This window comes from Leucopleurus acutus, assembly GCF_964270905.1.
Source record: "Leucopleurus acutus genome assembly, chromosome: 1".
NCBI lineage: Eukaryota > Metazoa > Chordata > Mammalia > Artiodactyla > Delphinidae > Leucopleurus > Leucopleurus acutus.
This window is the reverse complement of record NC_139142.1, coordinates 125,556,866-125,581,384: the sequence shown is the minus strand read 5'-3', so window position 1 is coordinate 125,581,384 and position 24,519 is coordinate 125,556,866. Positions and strand designations below refer to the sequence as shown.

The following is a 24,519-nucleotide window of genomic DNA, read 5'->3' as shown; positions in this document are numbered from 1 at the left end:
GCTGAGTAGTTAAGACAGAGTCTGTATGGACCACAAAGCTGAAAATATTTACTCTCTGGTCTTTTACAGAAAAAGTCTGCCAGCATCTAGATTTTAATTTTATGTTACTAATTTTTAAACACAGGCCATAATTAGACAAGTTAACTAGTTTCTTTCCTTTCCACTGTTTCTTGAATATCTTCACCTTTCTTGGATTCATTATTTATTTTATTAAAATTCATCCAAAAGTCAGTTGTCCTTTCAAGGAATTTCTATTAATGATACACATCTGCTGAGTTTTCTTATTTTGAAAATCATGTTTTTAACCCCTAAGATCACTGTTTGCTTCCTTTCCACTAATGTAATAATGTCCTAATCTCTTTGAAGATAACTGTTAATTTGTAGCAAGTATATATTTTACTTATAGTTATATTTTTCTTAAAATAGGATGAAATTTATACACTTACTTTTCATTTATCTTTCCACAGGTATTATTTCAGTATTTAGTGAGTTTGTTGCCTCTACAAACTTGGGTTATTCTTATGTTGATTAATCTTTTACTTTGTAAATGAAAATTCCTTTTAGTGCTCTACTTCTGCTTAATGTGAGTTGACTCTGGTGATTATAGGAGAAGGGAAGGACATGCTGCTGGGCAGAGTGATTTCAGAGCGAGGGGTCTCCCTGTCCCTCCTGGAGTCCATTGCTATTATTCTATCTTTGGCTCCCAGGACCCACAGGCTCACTGCTTTAATCTGGGGACAATTCTAAGCAGGAAAAGGGAAGGAGATCAGCAGTCCAGCTGCTCCAACTGCTATGTCTTCATTCATTGCTCTGGTCATTATGCTAGCACCCTCTACGCACTGAATCTGCTCTTTCTGAGATGGGAGCAGCCCTGAAATTGCTTCTAATCCTTTAGCAGTCTTAAGCTTAGGAATATTTGAGGTTCAGGTGCTCTAATTTGTTTTTCCAAGAAAATTTTCCAAATTTTTTGATACACTGATGACACTTTTTTGTCCCCAGTCCTGTTACCAATTATTCCTCTCCCCCTTCCCCTTTCCCCCATCTCTCAACCTTTTCTGTCATTTCATAAGATTTGGTAGAGGTAAGCTTCCTTCAGTCTGACGTCTTGATTTAATCTTCAAACACAGGATTTTAAAACTAACCCTTTCAAAACACCATTAAATAGAATTTATTTGTGGGTGGTAACTTATCATCTTACCATTTTTAACATTTCAAAACATTTAAAAATATACTCAGAAAGAGCATCTACGACACAGAAAGAACATTGAAGCCCTACTCCAACAGCATCTCTGAGGGGACTCGAAATGAGAAAACGATGTTCACCAATTAGAGTGAAAAGGGGTACTTAGTCTTGAGTCACTTGCCTTTAAAAATAGATTCGGTGGTCCATTCAATTAAAAAGTGTTCCTTCATGGGGGTGGGAGACACCGGTTGCTGCAGAGCTGTAATCATTTAGCATTTTCCGCCTGATAATAAATGACACATTAGGCAGCAATCAGTGACATCTGTGACATATTCAGTCAGAAAAATCTGACTAACAAGCTCGTCCTGTTTTGGAATGCTACCCCCATCCTGTCATACCTCAATCCCTGCCTGCCAAGCAGCCTGTTCAGTTAGCCTGTTTATGAGCTAACTTTAACAGTTTTTAATCCTGATTTAAGGGAACTCTACCCAGAGCAGCTGGAAAACATAAACCCTGACGCCCCCCTCCCTCAATCACACACACACACACATTATCTGGGCTCTTAAGTACCTGGGAAGAGTAGCTGGTCTCATTGGGCTTTCTTTCGGGACCTCAGAAGGGATACATGTGGATGTGAAATTCCTATGAATACTCTGAGATTCCTCAATTGATTATTAACACCTTCCTTTCTTTCTCCATTTCCAGTGTTGGGTTTATTTGCAGGGGTTGCCTCTGTACATTCTCAGAACTCTCTGAGACAGCATTAGATGAATCTCAAAATTTTCTCTGCTTGGTGTAGGCCAAAAATTTTCCCCTTGCCGTTAATGATGCCTATCTCACTAACAACTGTGCCCCAATTTCAACCTGGCAGGGTTTGAATGTCCTTCCACACTGATCAAAAAATCTCCTGTGGCAGCTGCCTCTGGTGCAGTGTGGCTTTGGATGACTAAGACCTGTGCTTTAACAGATTTTCAAGTGGTGGCACACGGTCCCTCGGCTGCTGGCCCATTTGATTTTCAGGGCCCCTGTTACTGTCAAGGTCCTTGTCCTCCACCATCATCCTATGTCTTCCCTTCCCTTCTCCACCTCCTCAGGAATATACAGGAAATTCACATTCATTTGGCTCTTACGAAGTATAAAACATTGTGCTAGGTATTTTCACAAATATTTTTCATCAAACATTCAGCATAACTATGTAAGGGAGTCCTATTTCCCCACTTCTACCACTTTGAAACCAAGGCTCAGAGAGTTGTGAGGGACTTGTCTGGGACTACAAAAGTGGCAAGGGGTATGGCTGGGATTTGGGTCCTGGACTCTCAGCTCCAAAGCCCAAGGGATGTTCCTGAGAGTGAGCCTCAAGCCTGGCCTGTCCAAGAGTGTGGATCTGAATTCAGATGAGAAACTGGAGGCTGAAGGGAGAATGTAGCTGACTCTACTACTTAAAAGGAAGAGGGGGCTTCCCTGGTGGCGCAGTGGTTGAGAGTCCGCCTGCCGATGCAGGGGACACGGGTTCGCGCCCCGGTCCGGGAAGATCCCACGTGCCACGGAGTGGCTAGGCCCGTGAGCCATAGCCACTGGGCCTGCATGTCCGGAGCCTATGCTCCGCAATGGGAGAGGCCACAACAGTGAGAGGCCCACGTACCGCAAAAAAACAAAACAAAACAAAACAAAACAAAGGAAGAGGGCTGGCCAAAGTACCTTTAAAACTGGTCAATCATAGCACCAGATGTCTAGCTGAACAGACAATATTTGGCTGCTTGGGAAATTTTTGTATAGTCACAGATACATGAATTTTAAGTGTGAATTAACTAAGTTCTTAGTACCTGCACTATTATTACGGACAAGCTATTGAGTTTTCTTATTAGCCCATTCTGCTTTTTCCTGCATCCTGCCTTTTTTTTTCTTGGCCTAAACAAAAGGAGTTCTCTCTAACTCAATAATTCAATTCAACAAACATTTATTATGTGGCTACTTTATGGTAGGGACTGTACTATATGTAGGAGATACAGAAAAGAATAAAAACATAGGGTTTCCCTGGTGGCGCAGTGGTTGGGAGTCCGCCTAACGATGCAGGGACACAAGTTCGTGCCCCGGTCCAGGAAGATCTCACATGCCGCGGAGCGGCTGGGCCCGTGAGCCATGGTCGCTGAGCCTGCGCGTCCGGAGCCTGTGCTCCGCAACGGGAGAGGCCACAGCAGTGAGGCCCGCGTACCGCAAAAAAAAAAAAAAAAAAAAAAAATTATAAAAACATACATCCTAACCACATACAGTTCACAGTACTTGGAGCCAACGGTGCGGAGGGTAAGTACAAGAAATTGAGAAGTAAGCCTACAATTACCACATAATGAGATAGTGTCTTTGACATAAGGCTGTGTAAGGTCCTAAAGGACCACAGAAAAGGGACAGCTAACTCAACCTGGGTGCGGGTGAGATGAGGAATGGATAAGGTAAGACTTTCAAGAGGACGCAATTCTTGACATTTAATTGAGCCCTTCAGATGGTCAGGACCATAACCGCATGTGTAAGAATCTTTTGGAAGAGAGAGATCCACCCTAAAGTAAGGTAGCAATGGAAACCTTCTCCTGAGGATCTGAGGAAATAAACCACTTGCTAGAACTGCATTGGAACCTAAATGGACTTTTAGTTCCCTAGCTCTCTTCAAGTCTGTATGAAGTCACTTAGACTTTCTGCTCCTTGGTTTCTGGTCAGTTATTCTGGATTTCCCCAAGGCCTGGCCAATAATCTGCTCTTCCTCATTTGTGCCCTCTTACTCTGGAGCTCCATCAAAAAATCTCCCCAGTTTCTATCCACCTCTGGGCCTATTGCTCCTACCATTACTAAGCAACTATCTTATCTTCTGAAAGCCTTTTCTGCTTGTCTTCTCACAGTTGCCTCTTACTTATTCCCTCTACTGGTTGCTGCTGCCTAATGCTTTCTGAGGTCTGCCTCGCTTGTGTCTCTTAGCTACTTTATTTTTTTTTTACCGCCAACTGCCTAACTGTCTCTCTTTATCATATTCATATTCTCCAAGAAAGGAATCAATTTGTTAATTAATTACTAACCTCTTCCTTGAGCAAAGACCTTATATTTAGCCAGCTCACAGGTCACTGTCCAGCCAGGGGATTGGTTGCCCTTATGTTGGATGCTGAGCCCTGTTCCAACCACAGACCCAGGGTTACAAGTGACAAGGATGGAGGCTTACATCAGCTGAGCCCTTTAGAAGGTAGCTACAGAAGGCAGAAATCTGAGAGCTTGGCCAACTCAGGAGAATGATGCTAATAGGTACATTAGAGGCACTATAAATAGGAAAAACAAAAGATTTTTTAAAAACCCATACTAACATCAAACCACAATTCTTACTTGGTACAACTTCAGGTAATGGGGGCGGGAGGGAAGGATGAAGAAAAACAGGAAGTTCCTGGGAGTATGTATATTTATATACAAAAAAGAGCAAAGAAAATAAATATACCCAAGGAAAGGACACAAGTTGGCCTACTTCATAGGAAAGGATCTTTCCTGAGGTTCCTAAGAAGAAAGTCCAAAGACTTCCTCCTCTTCTCAGATACATGAGGGATGACATAAAGAGTGTAGTGAATGTGACTGTTAGTTTTATGTGTCAACTTGACTAGGCTAATGTACCAGTTATTCAATTAAATGCTAACCTAGGTGTTGCTGTGAAGGAATTCTGTTAGATGTGGTTAACATCTACAATCATTGGACTTTAAGTAAAGGAGATTATCCTTGATATTCTGGGTGGACTCCATCTAATCAAGTGAAAGGCCTTAAGAGCAAAACTAAGGTTTTTCCTAAGAAAGAAGAAATTCCACCTGTAAACTGCAGCACCTGTTCCTGCCCAAGAGTTTCTGGCCTGTCAGCCTGCTGGCCTGCCTTACAGAGTTTGGACCTATTAACCCGCACAATCAGGCAAGCCAGTTCCTTTAAATTATATATTATAATAGAATAATTACAATAAATATTGTGATAAATATGTGATCATAATGAATATTACAAGAAATTTATAATATATTCTACTGGTTGTTCTCTGATACAACCCTGCCTTATACAGCGAGGACAGAAGCAGAGATTTGGAATTTGGTACCCAGCACAACCTTTATCATCAGCTATTCACTCCATTTAGGCCAGTCTCCTGTTTGTCTCTTTAGTCATGCTGATTTTCCTGCTTCTGTTCACACTGCTTTTCCCTTCTGGCTTGCTGACATTCTCCCACTTTCACAAACTTCTTCCCTTTCCTTACACTACAACTCTGTCCGAAGCCCTCCGTGAAGCCACCTCTGTTTTACTTTTTTTTGGCCCTCCGTGAAGCCACCTCCATTTGCTCTTTGCTTTCTCTTAACTCCCTCAGCAGTTATTAGCTGTGCCATTCACTGTGATGCTTAATCTTACACATCTCGCTTAACACTGCTTTGTATATAGTATCCACCACTAGTTAGGTTTAAAGCTATAAGTACAAATTTGGGCGTGCAAGAAATGTCACGTTTCTTTATTGTGTTCAAATCAAATTAAATTCACGTCAGACTTAAATGATCCCAGCCTTAATTCCACTGAAGTAGAAGGAACTCCAATCCCAGTTATTACTGGGCTTCCCTCCGTTCTTCCCTAGAAATGCACTAGAGTCTGGAAGATTTATGTTGAGCCCAGAAAATGGGGGAAGATGGACTTTGACAACTTCATTGTTGAGGAATACATGGTCCCTAGAAGCCAAGCAACAGCTCTGCTCACAGACCAAGAGTGGTAGGGCGATCCAGCCTCCATAGGGTCACCATGCATCTGTCTGAGGTCTGGCTATCACTTGGGGTGATCGAGGAAACAGGGCTGGTGTCCCCACTACTGCAACCCTGAACTTTGACTCTCTTCCAGTTTGGGAAATTTTTTCATTTGCAACAGTTCCACCTACGCATAACCCCTCCTTCCTTCTCTCTCTTTCCTCCTTTCCCTCACCAGATGCCCCTACCTCTTGAACCCCCTAGCAAAATCCCTCTAGGAGCAAGGAACCTGGAAGGCAAATTGCTGGGCACAACTCCAGGGGTAACAGCATCCTAAGGAGTTGTGGTCCAGGAGGCTTCAATTACAATGTGAGTGGTGCCCCCTGGAATGGTCTAATATGGAGCTCCCGTAAACTTCTTTCTGCCTAGAAACACAAAACTCCCTTGAAGCATGTTTGGAATGGAGAGGAGGGAAAATATAAGGGGAACATAAACCAAATTAATAGCTCAATAAATTATCCTGGCACACACTTATTTTTTTGTTTGTCCCCTGCATTTTCACTTCATGTTTAAAAATATGTGTGGGCTGTTATGTCTATGTTCCAATTAGATTATGAACTTCTTGAAGATTAGAACAATACTGTATTTACCACTTATTTTTTTTAATTTTTTTTTTGATTTATTGATTTATTTTGGCTGTGCTGGGTCTTAGCTGTGGCACGCAGGATCTTTGTTGAGGCATGTGGGCTCTTTAGTTGCGGCACGCGAACTTCTTAGTTGTGGCATGCGGATTCTTAGTTGCGGCACGCATGTGGGATCTAGTTCCCCGACCAGGGATCGAACCCAGGACCCTGCATTGGGAGCACAGAGTCTTACACACTGGTCCACCAGGGAAGTCCCTTACCACTTATTTTTAAATCTTTCTGTAGTTTCAGCATAATAATTAGTATATAAGAGGGACTTAAATGTGTCTTGAACTGAGGAGTGATGAGTTTGTGGATTACTGACTAGGCTCTACCAGTTCAGACTGCACCAGTGCTGACCTCCTCATTGTAGGACTGGCTCTAGTGTCTTTTTACTGTCACTTTTAGGGTTAGGTAAATATGCTTTTCGCTAACTGGCTTCTGTTCATAGCTGCTGCTGGCCTGAATTTCCAAGATATCAAATTTCTACTTGGGACCTTTCTGGCCCCAAGTAAAAGTAAACATTTCTTTTAAAATTCAGACGGATGATATTAACTTGAACCTTCTTTCATAAAAAGAGAATGCAGGTCACAACATAAACGTGTATTGTAACAACAGTGGAAAATTTCTAAATGAAATCAAAGCAGTATCTGGCATTCATTTTCATAATACCTTTCACTTGAAGAGCCAAGTACATTATGAGAACTTTATCCCAATAATCCTTAGGAGTAAGTAAAGGGACCTGACAGAATGACTGGTATAGATAGGGTCACATAGCCAGGTAGTGACAGGGCTGTTAACACCTTGCTGCCTTACCCAGTATTTGAATAGTTAGGCTACTTCCCCTTAACAAACCATTGTTTTGATGACATAATAGAATATTTGCGCTCTAACAGGAGAAATCATATTTTCACATCATGCTAACATTAGTAAGTATGGCATGGAGAAAATTTAACCAAATTTGCCAATATGCACTTGGTTTTGAGCCTTCCAACCTCCCTCTTCTGTAATCTTGCTTCCTCTTTGTTGTCTTCCCCCTGACTGCCCTCACCTCCCTCCCTCTAATGCTAGTAAAAGACTGAAAACTCAATTACATTACAGCACTGGAACTTGATACATCAGCTCCCCTTGTACTACATGCATTTTGAAAGACAAAAGCTTAGTCCAAAGAAATTAATCATCACTTTCTGATACACAGAAAGTTTTTTTGGAGATGGAAAGCCTTCCTTCCCTGTTCCCTTAAATAATAACATGTAGGTAATTACATATTCCACTTTCAGCTGCTAGAGGGAAAAGTCTGCAATGGAAGAAGGCAGAGAAAGTAATGATAAAGGAAAAAAGGGTGAGGGAATCCTTTGTTTTTAAGAGGGAAAGGAAAAGAGGGTAGAACCTGATCTTTTCCACATCTGTAAACCACCATACTTGGTGGAAATTAAATGTACACTTTAAGCACTTAACCAATATTAACCAATGATGAGCCTATTTGAGGCCTCATTTTGTCAGAACAATCGTAACTAACACAGAGTAACATTTAGTAAAATGGGCTGTGTCTCCCTCCCCTCCTTTCCCTCCCCTATACACTCCATTAAGGATCTGAGCACAGAGCTAACACTGGGTTCTGCATTATGCACTCATCTCATGTGCCCTTTCATGGCTTCACACCAGTGTTCATGCTGCTCCTTGACCTGAAAACATCTTCCCTCAGTGTACTGCCTGTTGAACTTCTATTCACCCGATGAGACCCCATTCAAATGATAGCCAAGAGGCCTTCTCCAAAAGCTCTTTTACCTTGAGCAGGACCAATCCCTCCCTCCACTACACTCATCACCTTGTGTAACTAATATATATTAATAGGTCTCTCTGCTCGCCAGAATGTAAACTACTTCAAGTTAGGACCAGGTCTTATCTATCTATCTATTTATTTATATTTTCAATGCCTGACACTCTTACGTATGAGGTATAATAAATGTATGATAAACATATGTACATAAACATATGTACTCCTTTAGTTTCATAAAGGAGACAAAGTTTAGACATAAGAGAGCAAGATGGTATAATGTACTGGGCTAAGAAAATTCAGGTTAGGTAACTACTCAATTCAACAAATATGAACACCCAGGAGTAAGGAACTGTGTCCCGGGATTACTAAGATAAAATAAGGCTTCAAGGTACTCACGATACACCTTATAGATTGTCTTTCTCTGTGTACAGCATTTCCCTGGTTTAGGTATCACCTTGTGTGTTTCTCACAATAACCCTGTGAGATAGGTCATGATTTTCATTTTTATAGAGATGAGAACAGAGGGTTTGAATTCCTAGGTTTTCTGAGTCTCAGACTGGAGTCTTTCTTCCCCACTACATCAGTGTTTCTCAAAATTTTCCACGGGAGTACACTTTCCCAGGGAGAACAGACTTATACTCCTCAGGGTTGAGAAACAAAAGCTCAAAATTTAGTGTATTCTCTTGAAAATTCATGTTCACTATAATGTTTTCCGCTACTTCTCACTGAGTCAAACCGAAGGTCTGAGGAATTCAGCCACATTGATTCTGGGTCCCTGAGGGACCTTAGTACAGAGTTTCATAACCAGAGGGGGGCAAACACAATTTCAGAAGCACCATGGCTACACTGCCACCTTTACTCAAGGTATCTGGGTTTGGCTTGAGTCCCCACCCACGATTTTGAATAACTTCATCAGATTTCTTTTAGGTTTCTACTGGTATAACCGTATTCACCGTCCTCTCGGAAGACGATAACAAAACACACACTCCACTCCCAGATTTTAAGTGAGCAGTGGGGGCTGACTCTTTAAAGCCTCCCTGCAAGGATGTCCATTCTGGCAATAAGATCTCTTAAGTCTGACATTATCTGCGACCCCTCTCATTGCTGGTTGAACCTAAGAGTCCCAGATGTCAACCCCCCCGTGGGCCCTTGAGGGCCCACAGGCTCAACACTGCCCTCTCGTCAGCACCGCCGCTAGAGGGCAGTTCAGGGTTGCGGCTCTGCTGTGCCCTCTAGTGGCTGCTGGGATGACATGCTCTTTTATGGAACCTATAAAACACTGAAAAATTGCAGTCGGGAAGTCAGCCTGTGTGACACCCGGTAGTAAATTTTAAAAGAAACGTCTTGGTTCTCAGCTTCCTTTTCTTAAGGCGTTTGACAGTCTCAGATACATTACCCTTCTTGGATGAACCTCCTCCCTAGGGTTTCCCCCTCCCAGGTTGTGGCAACGTGGAGCCATCATTCTCTCTTGGCAAGGTAAAAAAATTAGAACCTGGGAGACTTTGCAACTTTCCCCAATGCCTTTTTACTCCCTCCATCTTCCCCATGGATATACAGCTTAGATATGCATTCAAGATTTTTCAGTATAACTTCATTTTCACCAAGGCTTGTAAGCTCTGGCATTAGACTTCAGGATTCAAATCCTGGCTCCCTCATTTACTATTTGGGTCACTTTAAGAGTGTTAACCTCGCTAAGCTTCTGGTTCATCTGTAAAATAGGGAGACTAGTACTACATTATACAATTTGGGGATGACAATATATGGCAAGTGCTAGGTCGGTCTTGCACAGTAAAAAGTGCTCAGCAAACATCAGGCATTTTCATTCTTCAAAGCTTCTGTCTAGTGCACAGCACGTCTATCAATTTGGTACAGAAAAAAAGCCTGTTTTTACATAGAACATAAGGGTCCATAAGCAAAATAAGTTCATAAACAACTAATATTTTCTAAAAATGGCTAAGTGAATAGTGACCCTAGGTTATGGAAGAGGGGGCTTGTTTGTGTGGCAGAGTCAGTGCGGTGGGTTTCAGGGTGCTAAGGAATCCAAGGGGCTTTGAATCCTCATGGAGGAGCTGTCTTGCACGCAGGTGTCCTTCCTCCCTCCTACTCCTCCTGCTCCCACCAGTGCAAGAACTCAGGGGGAAGCTGGGAGTGGATTCTGTGAGTCAGGCCTGAGGGCACAGTGGTGCAAAAGCAAAAAGGTTCCAGGCCAAGGCAGGGAACCTAGAACTCCAAAGGCCAAGAAACCCAAGCCAATCAGATTCCCCACCCAGGAGGAGTCTAAAAGGTGGCAGGGACTCACTGCCCAAAGTCCAAGCACTGTAGGAAAGTGGCCAGAGAATCTGACAGGTAGAAACCTGATAGAAACTGTCAGAAAAGTTAAAGCAGAATAGCTCATAACACCCACAGGCCCATAGAAAGGTCAGTGTGAGCTGAGCAGCTGTTCCGTCTGGTGCCAGAGGCCTTGGCTGTAGTCTTCTACACCCAGGCAGTTTAGGCCTCCCTGATCAGCCCCACCTAGAAAAGCCAATTCTTCTGCTCTTAAAGGGGACTTGCATGTTTCTGGCAGGGAGTCTTACTCTTGGTGGGCAAAGCTAGCTCTTAAGGATGAGTAGCGTGGTAGGGGGCAGAGAGTACGTCCAGGGGTTCAACTGGCTCCGAAGGAAGGAGCTTGTGGCTGGAGCCTGAGCCTCCATGTTGTGAGAACTACACGCGTTTCTTTCTGAGGCAGGCAGGGGCCTTAGCTGCCAGGGACCCTGACAAGCCGCGACTTGAGCTGTGCCCGAGAGCTTGGGTTGGCTGGAGAGCGGTATAGAGGAGGAGGGAGGGCAATCCAGGAAAGGGGGTGGGGTGGGGAGGGAGGTGAGAGGAAGAGCACGAGCAAAGGCACGAAGGAAGAATGAGTCTGCGGCGCATTGAGAATGGCATGGAGACTTCACTGATTGGAGCCGGGAGTTCTTGCACGGGGATGGAGGCAGCTATGATTGGATAGCTAAAGTGGGGCCAGATTTGGAGGGCTTTGAATGCCCGACCGAGGAGCACTCAACCCAGCTCCTGCCTTGCGATTTCCGTTCAAGACTGAATGACCTAAAGGGTGGTTAATTCCAACGGGTGTTCTTCTTTGGGGGCTTCTGAAAAGTCAGCTTATGCTCTTACCTGCTTCAGTTCTCTTCCTTTACCCAAGGAGAAAGTAATCCTCACTTGCCGAGGGGAGGGAGGATAATGTTGATTGATTTCACTTTACTTGCTTGGAGGATGCAAAAAAAAAAAAAAATCCCATTTCCACGCCAAATGTTAAATTTGGTTTCTCCTCCTCCTCCTCCTCACGCAAGTTGTCTTTCTCTCGCCAGCACCTCCCCCCACGTTTTCCTGCTCTCCTCCACCAGCTCGGCCAGTCCCCTACTCGGCCCCGGCGGCTCACGTTCCGGGCCCAGCTGGCCCGCGCCCGCCCTCCGCGCCCGTGCGCCCCCCGCGCCCGCGCGCGTATCCCGCACACACTGGTCCACGCCCCCCCCCCAACCCCCCCGCGGCCGAGCGGTAGGTGTTTTGCCGTCTGCGCCGGGCCGCAGTGCGGCTGCGCGCACTGGGCTGCCTCCGGGGCTGGCAGGGCAGCGGTGGCCGCGGCGGCGGCGGCGGCGGCGGCGGCGGCGTGGGGAGTGGCGTGGAGCCGAGCCTGGGGCTGCAGCAGCGCGGGGCTGCCGGAGTAGAAAGCCCCGGGGGCAAGAAAGGAAGGCCAGGCCGCCAGGTCCCTGAGCAACCGTTCTCCTTGGATTTGGGGGAGCCCTGCCCCCCCACCTCGTGTTCAGACGCCCCCTCCTCACCCCCCCAAGCCCCGGCCGCTGACGGGAGGAGGCGGCGGCGGCGGCGGCGGGGGGCTGAGGGGCGCCGCCATGCCTCTCCCGCGGTGAAGCGCCCCGGCCGTAAGGAGCCGCTCGGTCTCCCCGGTGATGTCCCCCAGGCGGCAGGCGAAAGCGACTCACTCGAGCCCTGGGGTAAAGGCCTAGCTTATCCAGCTTCCTTCCTCCTCCTCGTCCTCCTCCTCCTCTTCCCCTCCCCCCTCCTCCTCTGCCCCGACGTCCTCCCCTCCCCGTCTCTTCCCTCACCCTTCCCCGAGCCCCCATCTTCCCTCCCTCCCTCCCCCCTTCCCTCCCCCTCCCTCCAGCAGCGATGGCAGAGGAACAACAACAGCCGCCGCCACAGCAGCCTGATGCCCATCAGCAGCCTCCCCCCAGCGCCCCCAACTCGGGGGTGGCTCTGCCAGCCCTTGTGCCCGGGCTGCCAGGGACAGAGGCCAGCGCGCTGCAACACAGGATCAAGAACTCCATCTGGTAAGAGGATCCTCCATCGCTGGGGTAAAAAAGCCCAGGCACATTTCTGCTGCAAAGCGGGTGGGGGGCGGCGGGCAAGGGAGCCGAGGAGGAGGCTGATGCATTCATTGAATGGGGGTCTCCACAAAGTCGGGTGCATATTCATAGGACCTCTGGAGGTGTGGGGACTTTGCATCAGCTCCTGGGCTCCGGAGCCAAAAAATGCTTTTGCCCCCTCCTCAATTTCGAGTGCAGATAAACAAGTCATTTATGTTTTTCACTTATGTGTAAGAGGAATACGGGTCGAAATTAAGTCATGGTGCATGATGGTAGCATGAATTTGGGACTGAGGAATGTAAAATGTGTTTACTCCTTTTTGCAGTCATACTGGGAGGAAGAAGTGTATTGTGAATTTTCACCAAACAGACACTGTGCGTAAGAATATTAATATGCAGCACAAAACCTAATGTGTCTCTTCCTTTCATTTGGTTTAGCTGCTGTTTCTGGATGTTTTTGCCTTCTTTATTCTGAGATTAAAATTCTCTTCCAGGGATCTTAATCTTTGCATTGATTGTGAAGAAAGGGTTTCTTTAGTATGAGATATTTTAAGGTGGTAGTTTACACAGCAAAGTGATTTTCTAATTTAAAAGGATGTGTTTAATTTAAAATAAATGTGTTGCCATTCCGTGTGTCTTTTTTTAGAAACCATGGATGAAATATCCTTTGCTATTCCTATACTTTCTTGTATGAGAATTTCCAATATTTCAACATTAGATTAAACTCTGAAAGACTGGTAGCAGTCTTTTAATAATTAAATACACTGACTTAAGTCTGTCCTCTGTTAGAGCCATTGCAAATATTCTTTGAACATGAACTTGCATTATTTTTGTAAGGTTCTTCATTAACTGACATGTTTTAAAAAGTGTACTGCTATTTTAAAAATGGAAAGCATTATTTGGAGTTTAGTCTAAGAGACTGCTTTTAATAGAAGTTTAAAAATAGAATTAAATGTGGTGTTTAAAAAAGCTCTGATTTTAAAAATGAGATCTTGCATGTTCATCATTGAATATGATTACTGAAATATCAAAACTCCTTTTTTTATATTGCAACGTAAAAAGTATAAAACAACTGGCCTTGCAGTACAATATTTACACATTTAAAAACAGTGACAATTTTTGAATAGAAAATTAAAGTTTGTTATATAGTAATTTCATTATTTTCTTGGCATACATCCATATTGTCATGATGATAATATTGAAGTAGGTCAGTGCAGGCTTTAATAGTTTCATACTACACAGTAGTTGGCAGCTGAGTATCTTGCTTTCAGTTTTAATTTTAAAATGAAGTTTAAATATTTTAAAGGAGAATTTTTTAGGGTTAACAATAGTCCTGCTGTGACAGTTTGAATAGGTCAGATAAATAGGATTGCCTTGTGTGTGTGCGTGTGAGAGAGAGAGAGAAGGCTTTATTCTTCGATGGATGCCCTACCCCCTTTTAAAGCTGTAATTTAAAGGAAGAGATGCTTAATCTCCTTACCATCAAGGTTTCCAGAAACCAGGTTTTTTTTCCCCCCTATTAACTTGATGTAACTAGTGTCTCTGAAATCTGAATTGAGCACTTTGGTTTTTACATTCAGGTAAGGGACATCCAAGTTAAAGGACTAAAATCTTTTAAGAAAGGCAAATTTTGAAAGTTGAATTAGTAAGTATATGTTTTAATTTATTATGAGAACAGTAGGGGAAAGGAACCTTCACCTTATATTTTTAAAATATGAATAAGTTGTATAGGCAGTGGACTGAAGTGTTTGAATGATAAGATAGTGGAGTGGTGCTCTTTTTGGTAAATCATGTGATTTAATTATTCTTTAATTGATAATTTATATTTACATTTATATTACATGATAATATATATATTTCCATTACAACTTAACCGCGCTGATTTTAATGTAAGAAAAACTTCTGAAGTACAGTGTGCTTCAGTTTTTGGTACTTCCTCTGAAAAGAAAAACTGACAACAAACACCTTAATCCCCAAATGTACAATTTTATAGCTTCATTTTAAAATTGTACTGGCACACTTAGTAGCATTTAATTTTAAGCTTTAGAAATCCTATTTGCAAAAATTATTTCTTTATATTTAAAACTTTAGAATAAACAACGTTTGTGGATCATAAACAACGTTAGTGGCTCTATGTAATATATAGACTCATAGCCGCTGCTCCGCAAGACTAGATTTATGTTATTCATCAAGTGACTATATAAAATAAAGACATTAGAAAGTGAAATCTCCTTCACCACAATCTCTTCCTAAGAAATAGTGTGTGTATGTGTATAAAATTAAAATGACTTTTAATAGGTAAGAGTGCAGTTCTTTAGGTATCTCTTCACATTTTTTTGAAGCAACAATATCTTTTTACCAATTATTTTATCACTTGATAATGTTCTGAAAGATTATCAGTTTTGTAGTACATCCTATATCAACCTTTGGTATCATTACTAATGAGAATTTAAAATTGCATTAAACAAATGTGGCATTTAATAATTATCAAAAGGGTTTTGCATTTAGGTTGATCATAGTTTCTAAATTATTGGACTTGCAGGTCACAAACAAGTCTGAACTTGTCCTCCTATTTTACACATATACAGTATGTGATGTAGGCCTTTAGCTGGATAATGAATTATTTATTATCTCAGTTCATAATTAATCTATTCTGTTTAGTAAACTAAAATACTGTTAGATAAAAGTATGACCATGGTTATTTCAAGCATTAAAAATGAGTCTTTGGAAAAAATATTAAGTATTCAGAGTTGAAATCATGGTACTTAATGATTAACATCAGAAACCAGATTTCTTAAGAATTGGAAATATAATGTATTTTTAAGATAGTTCTACAAAATAAAGTTACTAACTTGATAACTTGATGGTCTTGTAGTATTTGTGTAATATATTTACGGGTATCTTCAGCTTAAGTCCAATGTAACGAGCCTGTACCTTTCTTGGTCTTCCTTATTCCCACTCCATAGACAGAGGTCCAGATCACTTACACAACTTACTTGAAAGGAGATTTATTTGCAGAGGTGTGTTTTAATACTGAATATGCTATAACATAGTATTTATATTTTGTAAGTAATAGAAAATAATAGAATTCTGATATAAACTTTTCATTAAAAAAGGAAAGCTAGTAACTCATGCATTTTTTCTAAATAAAAACTCATACTGGCAACCTAAAACAAAGCCACAATCTAACCTCACTGCAAACTTCTTTAACTTACATTGCACCCCTCTTTGGTTACCTGAAAAAAGAATACTGAAGCAAGTTTTTCCTTCCTCTTATCTCCCAGTGTCTTCCCAGTTTTTAAAAAAAAGAATGTATTTAATTTAGACCAAAAGAATTTAAGTGCTTTTCTTTTCCTTTTTAAAGCAGTTTTTCCTGAAACTCTGGTAGAATAAAATTACTGTGGAAAAATTGCATTTGAAATCACTCTGCCTGTTTGTGATTAGTTATGTTTAAGAATAATCATACCTGCATGTTTGGGGGTGATTAGCATATTTGGAATTAGACTGTCACGTAGACGACAAACATTTACCTATAAATTCAAAAGAAATCATGATGTTTCATTGTAGAAAATGTTCTAATACTGTATTTACTCAACAAACAAATTCAGGGATTCTTAAAAGAATTCATTATTATCAGTTATTATTTTTATTTATGTAACTATTTGCAAGTAAGACCTTAAAAACCATTTTTTTAAAACAGTTCTATATGATGTGTCATTATTCTACACACTTTATGGAAAGAGATAAATTGAGTGACAGGGAAGCTATAGGATTCCTCTGATTCATTGTCAGATCCTGGGAGCAGTGCTGTGGCTATAGTTCCTTGTCTTTATTTAATCCTGTAAGTCACACAGAGGTCTGAATCTGGTACATTTTAGATTTAGAATTTAAACCCAAATTGAGCAATTTTGTTTTACTCTCTTATTTCTTAGTTGCAGTGAACAAAGTACGGCGATCCATACGTTTTTCTTATTAGCGCCATATTTGTTCTGATTTCTGTCCCCTGTCATAGAACTCAGTAGTTCAGTTTTGTTCTTGGCTCTGGGACAGGCAATTTTTAGCTCTAAGGAATAGTTATTGTTTCTTCAACTTCAGTGGGAAACATTTGCTATAAAGCTCATGACTTTAGAGTTTACTTTAACCATAAGCCCAAGATTTTCATTTTGCTTTAAAATTAGAGACTGACTAGTACATCAGCTGGCTTTTAAACATTTTGATTAGTTGTTTGACATGTCACCTACCGAGTTCAACCTATCTTCCATACCAAGCACACCGAAGACTTAGGGTCCTTTTAGCTTGTCTGTATTGAGGCCAGCTGTGATGGTGCATCCTAGCACTAAGTGTTTCTGATTCCAGAAAAAAGGCAATTCCTTGTTCTTCTCTATGATCAGAAACTGATGAAATTGTCTTCCCTATTGCTCAGATAGGCAAGTTAGGCAGTTTCAAACCCCTCAACTTTATGGCCTCGTTTAACTTAGGTACTGATTATGTGTGTGTATAAATTATTGACCAGTTTGCTCTCCCCATTGGGAGGTGTCTTGAATGATGTAATGTGCAGAACTGATTTGGTTTCTGTGTCACTATTAGTTTTTGGTATTATTGGGGGAAATGAACTTCACAGTGGTAGGAAAGGCAGAAATGTCTTATTTGTTATGAAAGACGCTTTAAATAAAAACTTAGGTCAAATCACTTTTTATATTAGAAAAATGTTACACACTAAAACTGTACAAATGAAAATGAGCATTGTCGTTCACTCAGATTTCAACACTTTAAGCAAGAACAGTGTTTAAGTACTCACCTGAGTACCTGCTGTATACAAAGTACTATTCTAGAGACTGGCATTTGAGGAATGCCCATTCACATGTAATATTAACCTAAGCAAAAATGTGCAATAAAACGTCTCTTTCATTCAGTTAGAGGACCAGGGAATGCGGTGACAAGTGCCAGAGCATGGGAAAAGTAGACCCCTTCGTTTCCTTGTCTACAAAATGAAAGGTTTATACTAGATGACCCTGCAAGTTCCTTTAGCTTAAATTTCTATGGCTCTTTTACTAAATTAATATTGACAGCAATAATAAAGCAGACCATAAGTACAGTGAAAGACTAACATTTAATTAATCAACAATGAGCAGAACATTTTCAATGGACGGATTGTTAGGTTTTGTCAGTGTTTTCTTGGGTGCTAGCCCAGGAGAACTACCTGAAGGTGTAATTCACTTATTGTTACCTCGTGCAAGAGTTCTGTTACATGAGATTCAGTCTGCAAATATTTATTGAGCATGTATTACATTTAATGTATTCTAAGAGCTGTTGTTGATTATGCAAAAATATGTGAGACTATGTAGTGCTTCCCTGGTGTTGGGGAGTTTACTAGTTGCTAGTTGAGAGATTGCACTAGGGGGGTTATTTGTGTGATTGTTTTGTTTATGAAGAGGTGCTCAATACTTAAGAGCATGTCACATAGGAACTTTTCTCCTGTAGTAATAATATAATATTTTAAGGCAGTAGAGAGTGTTATATTGTAAATTTGGTTATGTAAATAAGAAAGGTGTGTATTCTTTTCAGAAAATTGAGTGTTGAGTTGAGCTTCACCACTTTATTCATCAAGGGTGGACATTTTTTTTTTTTTTTTGTGGTACGCGGGCCTTTCACTGTTGTGGCCTCTCCCGCTGCGGAGCACAGGCTCCAGATGCGCAGGCTCAGCGGCCGTGGCTCACGGGCCCAGTCGCTCCGCGGCGTGTGGGATCTTCCTGGACCGGGGCACGAACCCGTGTCCCCTGCATCGGCAGGCGGATTCTCAACCACTGCCCACCAGGGAAGCCCCCTGCATTTGGTCTTTTTAGTTGCTTTCTTTTCTGCTTCCTTGAGGTTCTAAAAGTTCAGGTTAAAGAAGAGTAACACGGGCCAATGAGAGGAAGACTCTTTCTGCCCTGGGCAGGATAATAAGGAACAATAAGCTCTGAAACCTTAATGCACTTGATTGCTGACTATGAGATTAAGGTAGTTAACGCTTAACCTTAACCCACATGAATAAAAACTTTAAAACATGATTTAATTTTTCTTTCTTGAGACGTTTACTTTTTTCTGTGTCATGGACTGTGTACTTCCTATTCATAAGAGGAAATAGAAAACAATGAGGTTTGGTTAATTATGCACAATACCTCTATCAGGCATCTATTACAGGAGCTCCTATATATATTACAAGAATGTGTGGGAGGTGAGGTTTTGTATCTCAGAACAAACTGAAAACATACAAGTGTATTCCTTGCTATTTGTACCCTATTTGGTTTCTTAATTTGAAGAGTGAGAGGTCGGAGTGACAGGTTCCGAATCTGTTATGTTTTGGAATTTGGGGAAGCAAGAGTACATATGGTGGGAAATACCATATCCTCCAAATAGCTTTATCTTAAAAAAAAAAAAAAAATTCCTGAACCTGTTTGTGGTGGTCTGGGTTTGGATAGGAAGGGTTCAGATAGCAAAGGATACCTTTACACTCATTTCAACACAGGATTCAAATGGACTTGAACTTGCATGCCACAAGTCTGATTAATGAGTGATGCCTACCAAGGGCATGGGAATAGGAAGTGATGGTACATATGCCCTATATTTACCTCCCCTTTTCTTTCTGAAATCCGTGATTTTTAGAATTTGAGCTGTGTTATAGGTAAAGCATCAGAACTATTGGTTATCTTGGAGGATGATTCCCTAGAGCTTTGGGGCTGCCATCTGTGATTCCTAATTTTAAGATACAAACCAAGCATGTAGAGCACTTGGGTTTGTGTTTTTCATTATTTTCTTGTGTTTTTATTTTTCTGTGGCTTTCCTATTTTGATGATCCTTTGCTGCTAAGTAGCTTCAAGATGGGAACGGGCTTACTGTATTAATTGGCTACTTCAGTTTGTATTATCCATAACCCTTTTTCTTTGCTTTCATTATCTTGTTTCTCTGCTTATGCCTGTGCTGGTCTTTTTACCTGCTACCTTAAAAACCCTTCTCTTTTTTCTGTTGATGTAAGTGTCTAACTTTAAGATCCAACTCATGTGCTACTGCTTCCATGAAACTTCTCCCAACTCCTAAGGAACAATGATCTAAAGTGTATAAATTAGTTTTTTTCAGTAATTTAGACTGGCTTTACCTGAGATGAATCCATTTTAGTGAATTTTTACTGAATTTAAATGAAACATTCTCATTTTCCAATATGTAAGGTTTAATAGGAATTCAGAGACCAAATATACATGAAACAAAGCAATCACTGCATAATAAGTAGTTTACAATATGACAGTAAAATATTATTTGTATATGGGAGAGCCAAGAATTTGCCATTGTTTTTGCAATATACATGAAATTTTTAAAATGTAATTGGATAAGAGGGTCACTTCAGTGATATCTTGCTTGGAGCAAAGTTGGTGCTTCTGTGAGGTTGGGAAATGTATTTGAACAAGATGCTTCAGTTAATGTAAGTGAATCATTTCCGTAATTCGATTGCATTCATTAGATTTATTAACTGCATTTGTGTATAAGCAATCTATGATCAAAAAATTAACTGTCAAATTACTAAATGCATGATCCCTTTTTCTGCAGTAGAAGATATTAGCAAGCTTTGTTTGGGCAAATTCTGTACATACAAGTTCCAAAGAAGTGAGAAGGTCAACAACTAATCCTGCATTTATGGAATCAAGTGGTCAAAGAAAACTGAATTCAGTGCACATTTATTTTAATGTCTACTGCATACAGGCATAGAAAGATTAAAAAGCAATATGACACTAGCTCTACCTTACATTCACCCTCTGTGTGTAGTTGTATGCAACATAATTGAATTTAACAAAAGTAAGATTTTGTTACATGCAGTGATGGTGTAATCAATGGTATAAACAAATACCGAATTAGATGAGAGAAAGATTCAGTGAGGACAAAATAGTTTTATTGGCAAAATTCAGGATCATGGCCTTAGCAGAAAATCAAGGGATGGGCTATTGATCCAGATAGATTTAACATGTTGCTTACTGGGAGGTCTTTATTCCCACTATCAGGAATTAGATTCAGAGTTGTGGATGACAGTAAGCCTTGCCAGTAATGAGACTAATTAGAGGAAAATAGCTTAGGACAAAGTTTGCTTGACTGAGGAGTGGGGTTTTCACCAATCACAATCCTCTCATCTAAATTTTAATGCACAGAGGTGGAAGCAATAATATAAAGTAGTAATAGAGAAGAAAAGGACGAGGGTGGGTGGAGCTGGGGCAGGGGACCAGAACTGCTCCAATAGCAGTCTTGGCAGGGGACTGTGTACCCTGAATTGACTCAGTGAGTGATGCCACTTCATGAAGAGGATTAGAATATTTAATGTGGGGGTCCCTCATGTATCTCATTCAGCCCATATCTTGGCTCCTATATCTTGGCATCTATATCTATGCACTTTTCTATTATTGGAGGCAGTTTGCTTTCCCCGTTGGATTCATCTGTGTCCATATATTTAGGGAATTTGTTTTAACACATACCCCTTTTCTGTCAGCATCATCAAACTGTTCTTTTCCATAGGCTGCTTTTCCTGTGGTTTTATACATGCTTAGGGCTTCCTTAAATCAGCAGCAAACAACCTGGGAGGTTTTGCAGTAAAACAAACAGTTGATCCCTCAAAGACCTAAAGAGCTCATTCATAGTCATAAGAAAAACGTCATTAGGTAAGTGAATGAAGAATGTAGATACTCATTTTATAGGAAGAATAGCATAAACTATTAACAAATATGCAAAAATCTTTACTCTCGATGATAACAATTATAACAGAAAAGTACTATTTTTCTGACCACTAAGAAAAGGTTTAAGAAATATAGTAATTATTGCTAACTAATCTTACCCCTGGTAGTTTTACTATTTTCCTTATCTCTTTCCCTCCCTCCAGTCCCTCACATATTATCCTGTTGTATGGTATGTAAGCCCACTCATATTTTTGGTAGAATAAGTTTGAACATATATTTTAAAAGTGTTAACTGTGTCTGCACTTAGGTGTTGGAACAACGTATGGTTTTTCCCTCTGCTTTGTTATATTCTCCAATTTTTTTTAAATGAGCAAGTATTAATTTTAGTTTGGAAAAATATCCAAACAAGTAAAATAATGCTCATTGTCTATCCTGCTGCTCTTCCCTTTAGGCTGCCGTCTGTCCTTCAGATCTTTTCTCTCTCTTACCCATTTTAACTCTTGCAGTCTGGCTTCCTGCTCTTCTTGCCAACTTAGTGGCCTTTTCTGAGACTCTGTTTTCCATTTTGTAACTTTTCTTCTGATTATTAAGATTCCTTCGCACTTTGGAAATTCTCATTCATTCCTTTTTGAGAGTCACCTTTGTATCAGCTGCTCTGCCAGGCATTGGGGATTCCATGGGCAAGGATGTAGGATCTCTGTTTTCGGGACCTTACCTCTGATTAATGTTTTATCTGTTCTGCTGCTTTCCTCTAGATGCTCTTTAATTGTGCATATCCAAATACTTACTTCTCAGCCATCCATTCTTTTTCTCTTTTTATATCTTTGCTAAAGTCACGAAATAGATAGGCTTACCAGACAACTCTAACCACATCTACTCATTCATTCGCCAGAGTACAGGTTACCACCATTGTCACGTTAAACTTGGCATTTTCACACTAAACCTTCTTCTGTGCCATGATGCCTTGCCACCTCAATTTGCTTTCCTTTCCAATTATTCTAGTTCTTTTGGTAGTAGATACCCGTGTTCCTTCATTCTATAAGGCTAGCAGCATTGGCTTCATATTTGATTTTTCTCTCTCATCCCTTGCCCAATATTTTAACATGTTGCCAAGTTCGCCTTGTCACTTAAGTTTCTCCCTATCTTCCTATTTCTACTGCCAGGACCATAGCTAAGTGCTTTACTATCTCATTCCTGGATTATTACAGCAGCAAAATGGCTGTTCTCTGCCCCTGGCCTTTCCCCCTGTTCAGTGATGCTGTATACTGCTGCTAAAATCAGTCTCTAAAACATCCTTTTTTATGTATCTAAAGCCTACAGTAATTTCTTCTTGCCCCCCCGTACCGTGATTGAATATTTGTCAGGTTTCAAAGGCCTTTGTAACCTAGTCCTGTACAGTACATCCAGCCCTACTTCTTGCTGTTCACAAGCATTCAGCTCCACTTCAGTGCAGCAGGCACTCCACTGTCTGTCTTATATTTTGTGGTCCTGCTTTCACTCCTGCCTTGTATCTTTTCTAGAATCTCCACTCCCCTGTCTCCAAATCCTGCTTAATCACATTTTAACTATTTTGAAGTCATAGCACAAGTTATTGTACTATAAAACATTCTTTAGCTACCCTAGTCCATATTTGTTTTTTCTTGGCCTCATGTTGTATATTGAGGTCTGTACAATTAAGCACTTAATCACTCTTAATTTTTTTCCTGTGCTGTTTCAATAAACAACAAGTTCTTTGAAGCTGGGAGCAACATCTTTTGCATCTTTTTATTTCTCATGTAGCAGTAGGTACTACTGAATACCATTTTTGTTTACTATATTCTTAGAGGTATTTTTTTCTACATATTAATGTTTCTGTATTTTATATATTTAATGAGATAATTTCCTCCCCAAACAAGTTATTAAACTCATGCTGCATTTTACATAATAGAGGCCTTATAGCAGTTGTTTTTTTAAAAATTATATGGGCGAAACTGAAGTAATCATGTTTCGAGTTTCAGTTTCACTAGTCAAATGTCTTTCACTGTATTTAGATTAAAAAATGATGTATATCCCAAGTGAGAGCCGTTGTGTCCCTCATTTAAAAACTACTGAGCAGATGACTACTACATAGTTCTGTAACCTTTCATGAGTGAGTATACAGTAGTAGAGTTGACCCTTGAACAACGTGGGTTTGAACTGGGAGGGTCCACATTTATGTGGAATTTTTTCAGTAGGTATGTGCTGTGGTACTACACCATCCGTGGTTGGTTGAAACCGCAGATGCGGAACCACGGATACTTAGGGTGACTGTAAAATTATACTCAGAATTTTGACTGCACAGGGGTGGGCAGCCTGTCCTCCGCATTGTTCAGAGGTCAATTGTATTTAGTTAGGGTTTTCTGGACTGACCAGCTGTGTCCCAGCTTAGTTCCCAAGTGATAAACTTGGAATTTTGAAGACTCTCTTAACGTTGAGCTGGAGATAGCTTCTTTTATGTTTGGTCCTGGTGGAAGGTTTGACCTACTTATTTTGGGAGCCAAGATCCAAGGCTAAGGTAACTTGTTGAGTCATGACTGAAGCCTAAAGACAGCAAAGGAAACCTGTGAGTGAGGGCAAGTAACTGAGGGAGGTGGATTTATCTGGGAAGTAAGGAGGGAATGACTAAAATATGAAAATAATTCTGAGGGCCTGAAGTATTTCAGATTCATAAAACAGGCTAGTCTGCTGGACCTGTTTATCTGACATGGAGCCTTTTAAATTTGTTTATTTGGCCTGCTAGATATTCTTTCAGAGAAATACAGCAACTAGTTTATCTTTAAAAGACTTTTTAAGCTTTAAAATTGTATTTATACGATGCCACTTGGTTTGTTAGAACAGTGGTTGTCAAATGGTGGTCATACTAGCATCACCTGGGAACTTGTCAGAGCTGTAAATTTGGGGACTCTACCTCAGATGTACTGTAACAGAAACTGGGGGTGTGACCCGCAGTCTTTGTTTTAGTAGCCTTTCAAGTGGTTCTGATACTGAGGTTAGAGAACCACTGGCTTAAAGGAGATATCTTCTAATAAAATATTAAGCCCAAGTCTTCTCTGTGGCAGAGCTTTAGTATTCTGAATT

General features: G+C 40.9%; 2 protein-coding genes across 2 annotated transcripts in view; one reads left to right on the top strand and one right to left on the bottom strand.

Annotated features, from left to right (window-relative positions):
* TEX9 (testis expressed 9) overlaps positions 1-11,612 on the bottom strand; it is a 212,426-nt gene extending 200,814 nt beyond the window's left edge. The window contains exons 1-2 of the mRNA XM_082846619.1: positions 11,524-11,612; positions 1,361-1,466 (exon numbers count right to left, since the gene is read on the bottom strand). Of these exons, the coding sequence (XP_082702745.1) occupies positions 1,361-1,452 (92 nt within the window). The 5' untranslated portion in view covers positions 1,453-1,466; positions 11,524-11,612. The remainder of the gene's footprint in view (positions 1-1,360; positions 1,467-11,523) is intronic.
* Positions 11,613-12,534: 922 nt separating this feature from the next.
* Positions 12,535-24,519, top strand: part of RFX7 (regulatory factor X7) — a gene marked incomplete at its 5' end in the record, with an annotated part of 150,023 nt that continues 138,038 nt past the window's right edge. The window contains one exon of the mRNA XM_082846338.1: positions 12,535-12,695. Within this exon, the coding sequence (XP_082702464.1) occupies positions 12,535-12,695 (161 nt within the window). The remainder of the gene's footprint in view (positions 12,696-24,519) is intronic.